Here is a 16,915-nt window from a genome sequence, read left to right as displayed (position 1 = left end):
TCTTTTCTCCTCGGCCGCTCTCTTATGCATGCACGTGGCCACCGTGAAAATAGTCTGAGATCGAGATTTATAGAGGTACATTCTGACGGGTGTCGGGTTTCAATTAAATATGATCGATGATATACCTTATTCTCTTTCTTCATTTTCATTTTTTGCTCTCTTTATGTTCTTTTCCATGTTTTTCTTTTTGAATTATTTTTACACGTTCATTTCCGCGCCAGTCTTTTCTTGCATTGGAAGAGAATAAATCATGGTGTTATGATGCTTGATAAAGCAATCTTTACTTTTTATGGATATTTTTGAGATCGATGGATAAGCAATAATAAATTTTGTTTAAAGCTGTACTGTACTTATATGACAATTAATTTTAAAGAAAAATATAACATTTAAATTAACTAAAAAAAATAAATAATAAATATAAATATATATATATATATATATATATATATATATATATATATATATATATTTCCCTTTGAAAAATCAGGGCTTACTCTAAAAAAAAAATAAATTTTATATGATCCATGTAAATATTGGTATTTATCTTGATAAAATGTATACAAAGGCTCTGAATCCATGGAATAAAAGTAACAATAAATAAATAAATAAATATATATGTATTCTATGGATAAAAGAACGATATTTGAAAATACGGGGATTTATCGAATCGGCAAGAGCAATCGGAAGAGCAAAAAGAGCAGTCAGATAATCTTGGATGACGGAAACGAGAAAGATTGAAGCCTCCGGCTTTATCCTCCATCTTCATTTTATTTTTACTTTTATTTTCTTTAACTTTTTGTTCGACTGGGAGTGTGTGGATACAAGTATCTTTGAAGCTTAGTTACTTTTCAAGAGAGATAACTATTCCGTTGGGAAAGGATTCAAGAAACTACGTGGATCGCTTTTCCAATCATCCAAATATCACTTTTTATTCACTGGCAATACAACCGGAAATTATTTTCACATACTTTAAATTTTTACAGTCAAATATATATCTATATATATGATATTTTTCTCTATCAAAAAGTTTAGAGTTTTTTTAATCGAAATATTTATCAAAATATATATCGTTAAAAAAACGGCAAACAAAACAATCTGCCGCCCCGAAGCAGGAAATGACGTTCCCACCAGGATGAGTATCCCCCGCGTGGATAAATAAAGTGACGAAAAATACGCCCGCGGGAAAAACACAAAATAAAACTTTTCGCTTCTAGTCTCTCTACTTTTCTCTTTTCTCGGTGGTGACGCTCTTTATTATTTACTCTTTTTTCTGACTATACTGTATTTATACTTCGTAGATATACATATACATATATATTCGATACAAGTTGACTCGCGGAAACAAACCTCAATCTGACCCTCGATTCTTTTATTTACCTTTTTATTTTTTTTTTTTTTTTTTTTTTTGGTTGCTCGAATCAAGACCACGATATTAAAGTCGACATATCTTTTCGATTTGGACCTTTCAGAAGCACACTGGTTTATTACAATAATCACAAAAAAGCAACATTCGGTCACATTCGATATAATAGGAAAGGTAGATTTAGCAATTTTTCTCAGATAATAAAAGCTGAAAATTTTGATGATACTTTTGGAACGATTTAAAAATTTAGGCGAGGAAAAAATTTATTTGAATCGAAAAAATAAATGCGGATAATCAAAATAAAAATCTTAAAATATTTTTTCACTCAAGTAAATTATTTTTGGCCATATAAGACCATATTAAGCCATATAGAAAAATTCGCCATATTATAAAATTCTTTTACGGTTTGAAAAATGTTAAAAAGAAAAAATTATAACAATAAATTGCTTCTTTAAGAAAATAAAGTCGGAAGCAATTACCACCAAGCATTACCGTAGAAAAGTTCTAACCGTATTTTTTATTTTATTACTCCTTATTTATTTATTTACTTAGTTATTTTTTACTCCGACGTACGTGATTTCGCCACTGAAGCATCGTCAGATCCATAGGATGCCTCGAAACTCAGATCCATCTAGTCCTTTATTTTATATTTTTTATCTCCGTCAGATCGGCATGAGCTTCCTTTCGTTCTATCTCTCATTCCTTATCGTCTCCCACGTTGTACGCGCTGTTGTATGTTGTATTGTATCTCCACGTACATGTGGATCTTACATCCACATGTAAGAGTGTGGCAATCGAATTTGCGAGGTATCTAACTTGGTCTCTCCCAACGGATCCTGCGGACGTGCCGCCAAGCAACAAGAACAAGTTATTGACGCGTTTACGTGGCGAGAATTCCGTCAGATCTTGTCGATTCTTGATTATTTGATCGCTTCTTACTCTTTTTTTCTTCCTTCTTTAACTCTGGAGGTGAAAACGGAAAGCATCTTCTTCTTCTTCTTCTTCTTCTTCTTCTTCTTCTTCTTCTTCTTGGGTTCCGAAGAAAGGTCTTCGATGCTGGCGATGCAATTCTCATGAGAAACGTACAAATTTCTTGCTGACTTTTCACCTTATTCTCCGGTGTACACTAAAGTTATTTCGAAACTATTTTATATTTATTTATTACATCACTCTGACCCACTTAGCGTCTGTCTATTAAATTTTTTTGGATCTGAATATTTTGCAAGATCTAAATATTTTAATAAAATTAAAGAATTCTGGGGACAAAACAGTGAAAAATATTGAGACAAAGAGAATATAAATAAAAACATTAAATACAATATTCCTTAAGGTTTTTCGGGACAACTAATGAAATACCCGGCCTATAAAGAATGGGATTGGGATGCCAATTAGAGGCGCCGGATTCTGGAGCGTTGGAAAGGGTCTAAAGTCATAAAATAACAACAGCATAAATGTTAAAGCATAAATAAGTGAATCAAAGCTTGCTAAATTGAATAGAGGGAGAATATTATTAAAATGGGACTTTTTATATATTTTTTATTTGATAAAATTTTAGATACGGAATTATCAATCTTTGTTCAGTTATATTTTGAGATTACGTTTTTCAATTGTATAAAGAATACTCAGAATTAAATTCAGGATTTTTTACAAGTGTAAAAAAAAAATAATTTTTTCTTCCAATAAATTTTTCAAAGATTTTCTTTGAAATAAAATTTTTTTGTTAAGAACAGAATACTTTGACCCGCTAATGCTTGACGTACTTTTCTTAAAATATTTACTTCAATATTTTATGTGACAAAAAAATGAAATACGACGTGCGTCTGGATATTTTATTTTTCAGCTTTTTATTCTTTACTCTTTACTCTTGCTCTTACTTCGCTCCGGCAGTGGGTAGTTGGAAGTGCGGCTATAAATTATGAGCATGTCCTAGTCACTAGAGGTAGGTCCGAGGAAAATCAGAGCTCCACCCTTACGTGAAATTGCCCACCAGTAGCACTCGGAAGTAGAGGCGCTGCATAAAGCACTGTAAAAGCAAAGAAGTAAACCATATATTATAAATGTCTATATATCTATATATGCACATATGTATATACATATATATAACGTCCTATCTCATCGTCGACAACGACAATGTGCTACAGGTGGGCATCCACAGCATCCATAGCATGCGACGACGACCAAACCAGTTTCCGTTTTCTTCTCGTTCACCCGGTGCGCTGCCATCACGAATAAACGGCTGATATCTTGAGAGGTCATCCGTACAAACTTTACGGGGTAACAGCTATATATCTATAGAGGTAGAGCTGCAGATGAAAACTCTTGCGTGCCCGAGAGATTTTAAATGCCGAGATATTATTTTAGTGTAGATTAAATTTAGAAGAAGCGATATTATTATTGAGCAGAATGGAGATAGGAGTCAGATTAGAGGAGTGATTGACACGAACACTGCACAGAAGGAATTCAATAATGTCGATATGATAGTAAATTTTAAGAATCTAAAATGATAGTTTAATTTTTAAGAGATAATTAGTTATATAATTTACGGAGTAAAGAATTATCTAATGGAAAATTTGAAAATAAAAAATGGTAACATTTATAATTTGGATAATATAATTTACAAATGAGAAATTTGAATTGCAATATATGCTTCTTATACCAACATGCAACGATAAAATTTATAATATAATATTGTAAATTTTTGGGGTGTGAAAGACAAAAATTCAAAATCTTATATATGAGATAAAGTATCAGGTCGTTAGTCACCAACGTAAAAATATTTTCCACAGTAGAAAATTCAAATTTATTAACCTTAAAAGTAAAATCACCGAGTAAGAGACATTTTTCATAGGACAAAGTTCCGTCTGACTAAAAAATTCATCATCTACTTATAAATCAAGATAAACGAGAGATGTAGATGAGAATAAGGTTAAAAGGCGAGGCAAAGCGAAGCGCGAAAGATGGACTTGGGAGATTGAAATAAGAAAGTGCGAAGAAGAAACTCCCGTGCGATTTTTGAATCGAGACACGCCCGGCGCCGTTTGATTTATTCACATCACGCCGTCCGACCTCAAGTTTCTCCTGTACTGACGTTCTGCTCTTTTTTTTATTCCTCGCCCGTCTTTTCTTTCATCTCCTCCCGAGTCTATCATCAAAGATTTCCAGTCTGTCTCTCTGCTATCTGCTCTCTACTTTCTGCTCTGCTCTTCTTCTTGGTCTTCAAGGTTTTGGTCTTCGAGGTTCTCGGTTCTCGGTCTACCTGCGTTATACATTCTCCACACCCCGTAATCAGAGAGCGGTTCCCCGCGAACAAATTCTTATTCACAACTCGAAGTCGTTGGCCCCCATGTCCTCATACCAAATTGTTTCCTTTATAAAGGTAATTCAAATCGGTCTTCTCTTCCACGTCTGGAAATTTTCATTCGAATCGACTTGACACGTACTTTTGTCTCAATATTTATCTCATTTTTAAAAACCAAATTTTATAAGTTATAAGCTGTTACTTTAATTATTTATTTATTCTATTTTCTATCAGACAATTCTTTATACTGCAAATTTACAACGTTAATTATTATTTATCTTTGAATATAATTTTTTAGTTGGAGAGTCCTTAAAAATGATTAAAAGTAAATTTTATCTAGTTGTTAAATTTAATAAATCTTTATTAAAGCGAAAAAAAATTGATATTATTTGAAAACTAAACATTCTCCCCAAGCGTAAGGTATTCGAGTGTTTATTTTCATTTAATAAAATCGAAAATGATATTGACATTCCAGAGTAAAAATACTTGAATTCTCCTTTTTATCTTTTCCTTTTATCCCGCTCTACGACCCCGTGGTTTTTACTTACTCGGAAAGATTTTATGAAGGAAAAATTGATCGAATGCTTGGCCGAACAACGTGTTCCAATATTATACCCTCGAAGCCCGCAATAAAATCGGAAAATCAAGCTCTTGCTCTCCCGGATTGTGGAGCTGTTCTCTTGAAACTGCCGGAGCATTAAGAAAATAATCTGTTTCCACACGACCAGTTTCATCCACTTTTCTTTTCTTAACACTATTTACTCTCTGCTCACCCTGCCCCTTCCCCTTTTCCACACCGCAGAGGTTTTTCCGTGTAACATGTGTGGGAGTGAGTATTGCGTCGCAATTTTGTCAATGAAGAACGTGCGAGGACAATCCCCGGGGGAAATATCGCCCCAAAAGTCACCGATCCCTTTATATTGTTACTATTATTATTTTTTTTGCCCCATTACTATTACTTTAACGATTTCATCCAGGATTTGTTTTAATTTTGTTTTTTTTTTTTTCATAACGTAGATTTTTTCTCTGATTTTTTGAGTTTGAGCCTTTTTTTTTAATTTTTTGTTTGTTCGAAAAAATTTGGGAAAAAAAGTGAGAAAATGAAAACAGCTGGGGCAGAACATTGTAGAATAATGGCTGGATTCGATAAACGATAAACGATAACAGACTCTGTGGTCACGAGGACCCACGGGAAATTTTAAAGCTCACGTTCCAACGATCCGTGAATTGTGGGTTTTAGCTGTATATGCCGGTGCAATCCGATTTTCCACCCTTTTTTCCGTTCGGATCGTACTTTTACTAACCAGCTTGTTGTGAACGAAACATTGTTTAAAATTCTCATCCTTTTATCTCTTTACAAGTTTTTTTTTTCATTATAGTAATAAATAACAAAAACTGTTAATGATATTACTCGTCGATTATTAAAATTGTTGATGCTTTTTGGAGTGATCAATTTTGTTTATTCGAAATAAAATTATGATAATTTTGTACAAAATTTTTTATGAAAAAATAGTTTGTTTTTTTTAAGACAAAATTTAGTGAATTTTCTTGAAAAGAATTAAGAAATTTTATCAAAAAAAAGAACAAATTCAAAAAAAATTTTTAATTAAAACATATGGACCAGTTTTTTTTTAATTTATCGCAAATGCACTCAAAAAAATATTCAGTATTTCGTAAATAATAATAACTTTTTTACAAAAAAATCCAGACAGTAATTAATATTTGTCAGCGTTGAAAAGTTAATCAACTAAGTACTGAAAAAATCTTTCCCGAAAGTTTTCTATCGCTCAGAGGGTTGAAGTATCAATACACCAGTCAGGTCTAATTTATCATATATGAGCAGTTGAAGTCTAAATAACGAGTTAATTAGCAATATACTGTTCAAAGTATACAAATATTTTTTTACATCAACAATGAGCCAGTAAAGAGAGGTGTGAAAACAATAATCGGCTTTGAGATTTACGTGGAGATTGAATCAGGGTATGTATATTGAAACATTGTATATCGTAAAAGTAAAAGTAGTTAGAGTGGAAATTTCATATAAGCTAATCTCGCGGGAGTTTCAGGTGAAAAGCACCAGGAAGCTCGGAAATTTTATCAAACCACTCGCAATCATCCGGGTAACTTTTACTCTGGGGAAATCAGCCTGATAATCCGATTAATAAAATGTTCGGTATTCACCTAGCTCTCACTAGTCGCTAAATAATAATTATAATGATAATAATAATAATAATAATAGTTTTTATCATAATTCAAATCCGCTCGGTAATAAATTTAACTCACTGATTTTATTACTCACCCATCAATAGATAATTTAAATATACTTAAATATACTATCACTCGGTAGATTAAAACCCCGTAAAATTTATCGCTAAAATACTTTTATTATTATTATTATTTAGCAAAATTGAAATTCTGTTTTTAAAGGTTATTTATTCAAGTGGGTAAAAAAATTCCAGAGGACATCAAGGTGTCTTCTTCTCGGTGGCAAGAAATCAAATCGATTAGATCTCGGGCCGAGGGCCAAATGCACGCGGAAAAGTTACCCGATGCTCACGGTAGTTGGTGCTTCCCATATCGAGGCCAATCTCTCAACCTTTATCGCACCCTCACTGTACTGTACACTCTCCAAGATACAACACATGTCTGCCGCTACCACATAAATACAATCTTCGAATCGAGTTTTACTTTTTAGTTTTCTTTTCTGTCCTTATTTTTTTTTTTTAAATTTCCTTTAAATCTTTCGCTATCTTTATTCAAGTTTTTGCAAGAAAATAAAGTTACTAGCCACTAAGAAAAATCAGGAACCCATTATCTGAGAAATTAATTATTTTTAGTGTCTGCACAAGAATTTTTATTTACTCTTTGAGTAAATAATTGGGTAAAAATTGTTTGAAATTTTTTCGACATTCAAATATTTATTTTTTTCAATTAATTAAAAAAAATGTCAATTTTCTAGTAAAAAAATTTTTGGAAAATTAATTTAATAAAATTTTACCAGGAATGATATCAGAAAAAATATTTCCTAACAACCTCCAACAATAGATTTAATAATTCTGTTTATCTAAAAAAGAAGAAAATAAAAAATTTATGGTAACAAAACAATCTTTATGCCGCGTGCATAAAAATTTATAATCCAATTTCTATTTTTTTATTATTTTTTTTTTTATCATAAAAAACATGAACGTCAAATTGAATCATAACGTGGATAAAATACGAGGGCAAAGATGAAAAGAAATCTGTGAAGGTTATTCCGACTCTAAAATCTAGTATAATCGGCTTAACTATACTCTCACAGTTTCATGTACATCAAACATAAAATAAAAATACAATACACAAATAAAATAAAATAACAACAAAAATGGAGAATAAATAAAAGTATATCTCGAAGCAGCACACGGCTCAACAAAATCTCGCCCACTAAATGTAAATGTACTGCAACTTTTTCTTAGTATACAGATAAGTCGAATTTACGAGCGCTTTAGCCTTTTTTAAATAAAATAAAACAAAAAAATAAAATGAAATACTCGATTCTCACGGCCATTTGAATTTCCTCTTTACCTATGCCCCATTTTTTACACTAAAAAATAAATTACCTGAAAAGAAATATTTTTGATCTAAGAAAAAAATTTTGTTTTGAACTAATAAAATTTTTAAATTCTTAAAATTGGTAAAATTTTTCGCTGAAGAAATTTTTCTTTCGATTTTGTCAAATTGAAAAATTTTTCACCCTTTATCAAACTGTCAAATTTTTTCAATCAATTAAAAATTCTTATCTTATCAGCATCAACAAATTCTTCAAAAACAATCTTCTCATATCATGAAAAAATCACAGCAATAAAAAGCAATAATATGTACATTCATAACTGTTGACTCGTCTACTTAGTCGTGACTCGTGGCACATGCTTTGAAGTCAGTAGTCAGTAGAACAGTATAGTAACAGTCATTAACCGCATAGAGAAGATACCATCACGAGAAGATGTAAGATATACTGGTCCCACTTTATCGCATTTATCATCCTTAGTCTCGATCAACGAATGCTAAATAAATATCTACATATCCACATACAAACAGACAAAGAAACAATTCTATAACCCGAGACTAAGAATCTTCTCTTCTCTCGATATACCACCACTAGACATTCGTTCTCACGTCTTTTCTCCTCATCCGGTCGTGACTCCTACGCGGGCATAGCTCACACACATCCACATCCCATACAATACCGTACAATACAACTAAAAGCCATACCGTAGCCATCTGACCCACGAAGGCAAAGCCAAGCTTCAAAGTCCGACTTCAATTTTTCCTCATTTTTTTTTATTTTTTTCTACATCAAACATCTTTACTTGGGCCTTTGAGTCTCAATATAAACTTGTGTTGCTTTCTTACCTTGAACTACACAGTGAACATCATTTAAGAGCTTCTGTTGAGTATACTGGTTATATTAGCAAAAGCAAGTAATATAACCAAGTAACCAACAAACGGCATCTAAATGAGTAAGTAAGTAAGTAAGGAATACAAGCTGCCAAAGGACGCACGACGAACGACAGACGACGGACGACGTTCACTTGTGGACTTACTGAGCGTAATACAGTACTCGCTTTCTCTCGTTTCATAACAGTAAGTCCATTCTACATACAATATTTACACTGGACAAACATTAGTTTCTCGTTGTCGTACTTTGGATATACTATATACTACATATCTACCAGGGATTTATTAACATCAAGTCAACAAGAGACTCTCGTGCCAACTTTATTTCCCTTAGACCCCCGGAGTTGATGATAGTTTTACCCATCGATTGTAGATATTTATATTTATGTTTAAACAGCACAAATCTGAAGAAATTTTTTCAGCTTATTTAAGAATTTTTTGTCTGAAAAAATTTTTTTTTCCAATTTATACTAAATTTACACTAAATTTTATGATAAAAAAAAATTGGCGATATCAAAAAAATTTTATCAGAGTTAAAAAAAATTATTTTTAAACTCCTATATCAATAATATTGATTTGAAATCATTAAAATAATAAATTTAGGTCATCAATAAAAAAAAGTTTTAATTTCTAATCCTAACACTAAATAAAACTTCCGGATTACAATATAACAGTACCCTCTAAAGATAAAAACAACAATGATGTTGACAATTTGGATCTTCAATCTGCGAAAATCCCCTGGCGATTATTACAAAGCTAAAGTACGCGTGGGTCGATTGATACATCAGCAAAAAAAAACAAACAAAATATAATATTACATTTCAACGGTCTCTGTACTTCATTAGTCATTTCGTATTCGCATTCAGTTGATCATCGCAAATACAACACTGAGTACACACACACGTATACCCACTCTATGACATACACTCTTACATCTTCACATTAATAAATTACCGTACTGGATTGAGACACGCTGTTACATAGGCTTTTTTATTAACTCGCTGATTAACTTACGCAATAAATTTATTTGCACTTCTGTTCTCTAATTGAATACTCTGGTACCCAAAATAAAAACTATATATACTATATTAATATACCGCACAACATTTAATATATCGAGGGTCGCGGACGTCGCCCAATAAAGATAAGTCTCAAGTTAAAATATTGACAGGGCAAATATGATACATTTACATTTGCGCTAAATAACTGAATAATAATATTAAAAAAAAAAAAAAAAAAAAAAATTAGTAACCTAGATAGTAAATAAAAATCTTTAGAAACGCTTCCAGGTTATGCGTACATCAGTAGGGTTAAAAAAAAGAGACTGAAAATAAAGCTCGAGGGAAAATAACTAAACCGGGTGGGTCGTTTACGCGTGCGAGTACCTTTCATGCGAGATGAGATCGCTGAAAAGCGGCTAATTACGATCGCATCAACCGAGAAGTCTCCTCAGGCTCATCCTAAAAAAGGGAAAAAATGTAAAAGTCTTTACACTATCTTTAAAAAATTAAAGATAGAGTACAAGTATGCCCGCTTCTCGTTCCTCGTTTCTCATTTACCACCGTCTTTTTATCCCAGATATTATAAACCATTCCTTAAGTTACTCTCCTTCTCCTCTTTTCTTCTTATTCGTACTTCCTACTTGTACATCGCGTTTCCATTATTCCTCATGTCACAATCCGTTCCTCATTTTCTCGGTGTCATTATTCATTAATGCCATCGTAGGATGGGATTTCTTTTGAGTTTATACGATAATAAGCTTACTCGAGTACATATATGTACTTCTGAATGTAAATATAAATATGAATAAATAAAATTGTTAGAATGTAAGTTATTTGTTGTTGTAATTTATTTTGAGGACGATAATTTATGAAATTATAGGATTAGATCGGATGATTACATTGTGTAATTTTATTTTGTCGATTAAATTATTCTTTTCAATGTTAGTATAAAAAAAAAAATTTTTTTTTAACGTCTATATTATTAAGAGAATAAGAAAAATTTTAAAGCAAAATATTTCTATTTTTTTTTTTTTTCGGAGTGTTAATTTAATAACTAAATTTAAAGAAAAAATTAGTATGATAAAATGAAATAATAAAATAAACAATGATAATGAAAATAAAAAGTAAATAGTTATTAAATGTTGAATGGAGGCATCAATTAAATAGCCCCCTATCACATAAATTATCGCATCAAGATGTTTCAGCATTATTATTGATTTATGTCTCTGAAAATTGTTGAGGGTCACTCTCAACAAGTCAAGACGTAATTGATGCGGTGAATTGGGGTGTGATTCACAGCTGAATATTAAGTAGTAATTACAGGCTGGCATGTGAAACAACGTCAACAAATAAAATTCATCGCGATAAATAAAAAGCTCAAACTAAATTATCCTGACACGTTACGTATTATATTAAATATAATCATTTATAATTTATAATTTATAATACGTGCTCAAGCTGATACACAATAGTTATTGATACATCCAATAAATTATTCCATTAATTCCTAATCCACCATAACTAAGACCCATAACCTGGTGAAATTGTACACACGAAAATCTGGTAATCATTCTAGCAGACTCCGACGCAAGCGCAGACATAGAAATTTCTCACCCCTATTAATTCGTACCCGTTATCTGTAATCCGCATTTCTCATTAATACTCACCTCTCATGACAGACTGTTGATTGATTTCATAAATCATTCAGTTAAACTCTAACATATTCGCTCTACCCACCTATTCAATGAATATCTATATAATCTTGCCCGTCTGAGCCTCAACTCTGACAATCACCCATTAATTATAATCTAACTTCCATTTGTCTTATTAAAAACAAAATAAACTTTCTGTCCAACAGCAATAACATTTATCCCTGCAATTGTATTAATACAATATACAATTTATCAATTATATTTTTGTTACAGCGTGTGATTGTCATCTGATTGGAGCATCTGGAAAAACATGTAATCAAAGCACGGGTCAGTGCCCTTGCAAAGATGGTGTCACCGGTACCACCTGCAATAGGTGCGCCAGAGGTTATCAACAAAGCAGGTCCCATATTGCACCGTGTGTCAGTAAGTGGACATTTTTTTTTGATTGTTCAAAAACACGTATTAATGCCAATAAAAAATTATACATACAAAAATTCATTTTGATAGATTTTTTGGGGATATACTTTTGCAGTTTTACGTAAATTGTTTTTAGGGATTAAAAATTGTTGAAATTGTAAATTTTGGAAATTATGAAGGGGTAAAATTAAAATTCTGAATTTTTCATTTTTAAGAAATTTTCTATCAGTAAAAATATTTGATATTAAAAATTGTAAAAGACTAAAAAAATTCAAAATTTTAATTCCAGCCTCAAAAATAAAAAAAAAAAAGTATACATCTTGTGACTCACCAACACCGCAAAATTTTTTCCATCCCAATTGATTGATAGATTTGATACCCCGAAGTGTAGAATCATTTTTCACGTATCCCGAAGTATGTAAAACTGCAAAAAACAAATGATACAAATATATTATACACACGATCTTTAACATTCTGTCCACCAACACAAATTTTTATCATATACAAGCAACATATCACAATCATTAAGAAATTCAGCTTATAAAAATGCACACCCCGGCCGAACCTGAGGAATGAAGAATGCACACCACTATAAATATATCTGTGATTCTGGTTATACTCACAATAAAATCAAATGTATGATTAATTTGCATTCTGAGAGAAGGCACATATACCGGTTAGCCAAAACGCGTTACCAAAATACCAAACTTATAATTTATTTTCATTCGCACCAATAATCACACATTGGTGTGAGCCAATAAGTAACGTTAAGACACATGTGTATGTATGTATGTGTATTTGTGTTAAATTTATCCAGACACACATTATATGAACCATAATATCTACTTTAGTGAAGATGAAGGCAGTAAAGTTGTCGTGGTATGATCTGGTGTGTCAGTATGGGTGCAAGCGTAATATACGATACTGGTTATTATTTATGCATACCTTATTTGGAGGAACGGACAACGATCAACTTACCAGCCGATAACTTATGCTTTACTTAATATACTTACTTGTATCTTATTCGTAATCATCTTCATCCGCTTTTTTGTGAACAACTTTTTAATAATTTATTTCATTTTTTCCGTAAGACTTAAAGAAAAAAAAAATATTTATCGCTACCGGCATGCCTTTATTTTTTATCATTTGAGAAATGAGCGAGCTAATTGACACTGCTTTGATTTTGTTACTTGTCGCCATTAATACGCATTGTCATTAAGGAAAATTAGCGAACAAAAAGATTAAATTAGTGAAATAATGTATTATTTACTAAAAAAAAATAAGCTCATTTTTTTAAGTTGTTCACACGTGGGATAAGTGTTTGTTGCCTTTTATGTAAGGCTTAATATGGATCGGGAAAGTGTGGATCTGATTAAATTGCTGCGCTAAGTGTTTATAGTTTGTAGTTTGATTTTTTTTTCCTTTTTTTTTTTTTTTTGTAAGAATATTTTGTTTTGTTTGTTTATTATTTGCCGGGATGCTTAGATGGATGCTCTTTTATTTTTCAGAAATTCCACAAGTGATTCAGACTCAGGGAATCGCGGGTGAAGATAATGGAGAACATGATTATGATGATGGGGAAGCCGACGATCGGGGTTACGATGGACGAGCTGGTAAGTTTATTAATAAAGAACATCAGTTTTTTAATGATCGTTAAAAGTTATGAATCCGGGTTTTTTTAAGGATTCATACTCGTTTTTTGGAAAAAACCGGGTTTAATAACTTGGAAGGGAGATTTACTAAGAGTTTTTTTAGTAATTGATGTACTGAGATTGTTGGGGTAATTACTTTTGAAAATTGAGAAGTGGAATTAGGTACTGGGAAGTTTTAGACTCATATCAATTTTTAAAGGTAAATTCAAATTAGGATTAAAGTTAAGATTTCAAAACTTAAATTTGATCCAAATTAAAATCTACAAAGGTTCAAATTTTTATTTTTCAATTCCATCAAAATCAAAATTAAATAAATTTTATTAAAATCAATAGTTCGTGAATTTTTAATCAAACTTTTCTACTTCACGTTCCCAAAACTTCAAAATAATATTAATCCCTCTAAAAACCATCCCAGACTTTCTTAATATAACAAAACCCTCAATTCACTTTGCTTCCTCTAAAAAATTCACCATTTCAATAAAGCCCCGAATTATCGAATTAAGCAAAAAAAGCAAATTCAAAAAGTACTTATACAATGATAACATCATAATCATAACCATTATCTAACACACAGTAAATAGTAAATGGAACAAGATAACGAGTCGAGTGGTGAGTATTGCGCTTTTAGTAACCCCCGGATGAATTCCGGGACCTCAACTCTCCCCATTCAGCTCCACTCTATACTACACACATACTCAACATTCAACATTCAACATTGAACTACACAATCCAGAGCGACGAAAGAGACAGACTAGTAATATCGCGAGGGGCCGATTTGGATCAACTTTAGCGTTGGTCGAACCCCACTCCAGGGTAGAAATTTAAGGGTGATATTAATTTAGCAAAAAGCCATGCGGGGTCGGACAGCCAGACTAGTCTAAAGGTGAACCGAGAGAAGGAAGAAAAAGAAAGCTGAGCTCGGAGCCTGAGGAATAAGAGGATAAGAGCTAGCTGGGAAATCGAGAAGAGAAGCTCTGAGCCTGAGCCTAGCTTCGCAAGATGAGAGTAGGTGAGTAGAAAACGTCTCGCCGCTGGGTCTCTCCAGCCTACCCCTAATGGCTTAATTAAAACCACCCTTGCACAACGGTATACGTTTATACCCTCGGCATCGGTTCTCTCTTCTCTGCATTTTCCACAACATATATACACACACATACATACACATAAGCACTTACAACAAAACACAATGTCGACTACAAGCAACATCGGCTATAATACGAAATATCACCGCGAATATTCACGCGCGAGTACCTCTGGAAATATTTCCACGGGTTCCCTCTGTAGAGGAAAAGCTCTTCTACACATTCTGTACATGTTAGCTTGCTAGTATGTTACAGAATAGTACACCTATTTTGTCTTTACCATCGCAGTATGCCAGAGGAGATATTACTTGCTCGATTAATCACTCTATTACTTAGTAAGGCTTTACACTCTCGCTGGTTAACAATTAATTTACCTCGTGTTCCGTTTGTCTGCAATTCAATGTTTTATTACGTTATTAATTTTACGGGCGGAGTTTGGATTTCGTAAGCTTGTGGTTGAAGGAAGTTTTATGGTTATTATTTGACGAATTGTGTAGTGGAATATTTGTGAGATATTGGAAGTATTTATAAAAATTTGTTTCTTGAATTAAACAAAAAATTTTTTAAATGATTTCTAGTATTAAAAATTTTTTCTCTTTAACTAAGTTATTTTTTTAATAATGTAGATTTATAGCAGAAAAAAATTAAAAATTTTAATGTAAAATTAAGGGATTTAGTTAACAAAAATTTACAATTATTAAGTATGAAGTAGAAATATTTTTAACAATGAGTGAAAATTATTAGACTGCAAATTTAAATAAATTTACGGATGCAATAATTTCTACTTATGAGAATTAGAGACTTTTTACTTGTGACGATTATTTTTACTTATGCTAAACGTTTGTACTTTTTTAGACCGTCATTTTTTGCTGGGACATTTTTTTTAGTGAATAATAAATATTCAGAAGAGCTTTGTACTTTGACATGCAAAAATTTTGATGTATCAGGGTTGGATTTTTTATACGCGGAACACGAAATTATTGAGTGCTCTGTCGAAAAACTAATTTTTAAAATTTTAGTTATTTATGTTGTAAATTTTAATTATTGTGTTTGATAAAAAATTTTTCTGCAATATTATTGAGAAGTTTTTTTGATGTAGATTTAAAAATTAATAAATTTTTTTGATAAATAATATAATAAAGCTTTCAATTAAAATAAAATTCAATAAAAAATTGTAAAATGAAAAAGAAAATAGAATTATAAATTTTAAAAGTTGTAAATGTGTTCTTGGAAAAACATGAATATTTAATGAACAAATATTTTCAGAGTATAGATAAAATTAAGTAAGGTGAACTGAGAAAGGGAGGCTGGGTACATACGAATAATAAAAAATTCGTGAAAGAATAGTTAATTTAAAAAATAAATTCAAATTAACCAGGAGTAAAAACGCGTATGTTATGCGGTAAACAGGTATACAAGGATACCTCGGATACCTCGGAGCAGATTCATGTCGTGTCACGGATCGCATCTATATGTTAATGCACCTTGAGCGCGCGTAACTCGTCGCGTGTACACGCGGTGATGCACCCACGCGACGTCCGAAGTATAGAGATAACCCCTTTCCTATCCTCCAGCTGAACTTCTGGTTATTCGCGAGTAGAGAGGACACGCAGTGCCGGCTGACGAGTGCAGTGTAGAGAAAATAAGAAAAATAAAAATGAAAAGCATCCTCTCCTTCTGATACGCAAATAATATAAATAAATAAAATAAAAAATATTATCGGCTACTAGTACACAGTCGCGTGGATGTAAGAGGCTTGTTGCTAAGTGATTTATAGGATTCATGATTCTGATATCGGTACATCGACATTACTCGATATTTTATTATATAAATTCTGGTACTATTAAACAACCCATAACTTAACATATTATTTTAAATTACTTTTTTCAATTTTTATTATCATCAAAGCGCAATTATTTTAGCGATAACCAAATTATTCACAAGAATTGCAATTGTAGTTATCGATAGAAAACAATTAACTGCTGTCCTTGCTACTTACATGTTATTGCGATAAAA

The 16,915-nt window shown here is 31.8% G+C and overlaps 1 protein-coding gene across 1 annotated transcript in view; it reads left to right on the top strand.

Annotated features, from left to right (window-relative positions):
- LOC141536561 (netrin-1) overlaps nucleotides 1-16,915 on the top strand; it is a 110,213-nt gene that overhangs the window by 67,774 nt on the left and 25,524 nt on the right. Inside the window, exons 3-4 of the mRNA XM_074257172.1 lie at nucleotides 12,022-12,171; nucleotides 13,674-13,778. Coding sequence (XP_074113273.1) covers nucleotides 12,022-12,171; nucleotides 13,674-13,778 — 255 coding nt within the window. The remainder of the gene's footprint in view (nucleotides 1-12,021; nucleotides 12,172-13,673; nucleotides 13,779-16,915) is intronic.

Source organism: Cotesia typhae, unplaced genomic scaffold (assembly GCF_013202065.1).
Source record: "Cotesia typhae breed Kobodo isofemale line unplaced genomic scaffold, CoteBio_Ctyphae scaffold_152, whole genome shotgun sequence".
Lineage (NCBI taxonomy): Eukaryota > Metazoa > Arthropoda > Insecta > Hymenoptera > Braconidae > Cotesia > Cotesia typhae.
The sequence above is the reverse complement of the archived record's forward strand: the minus strand, read 5'-3'. Positions and strand labels throughout refer to the sequence as shown.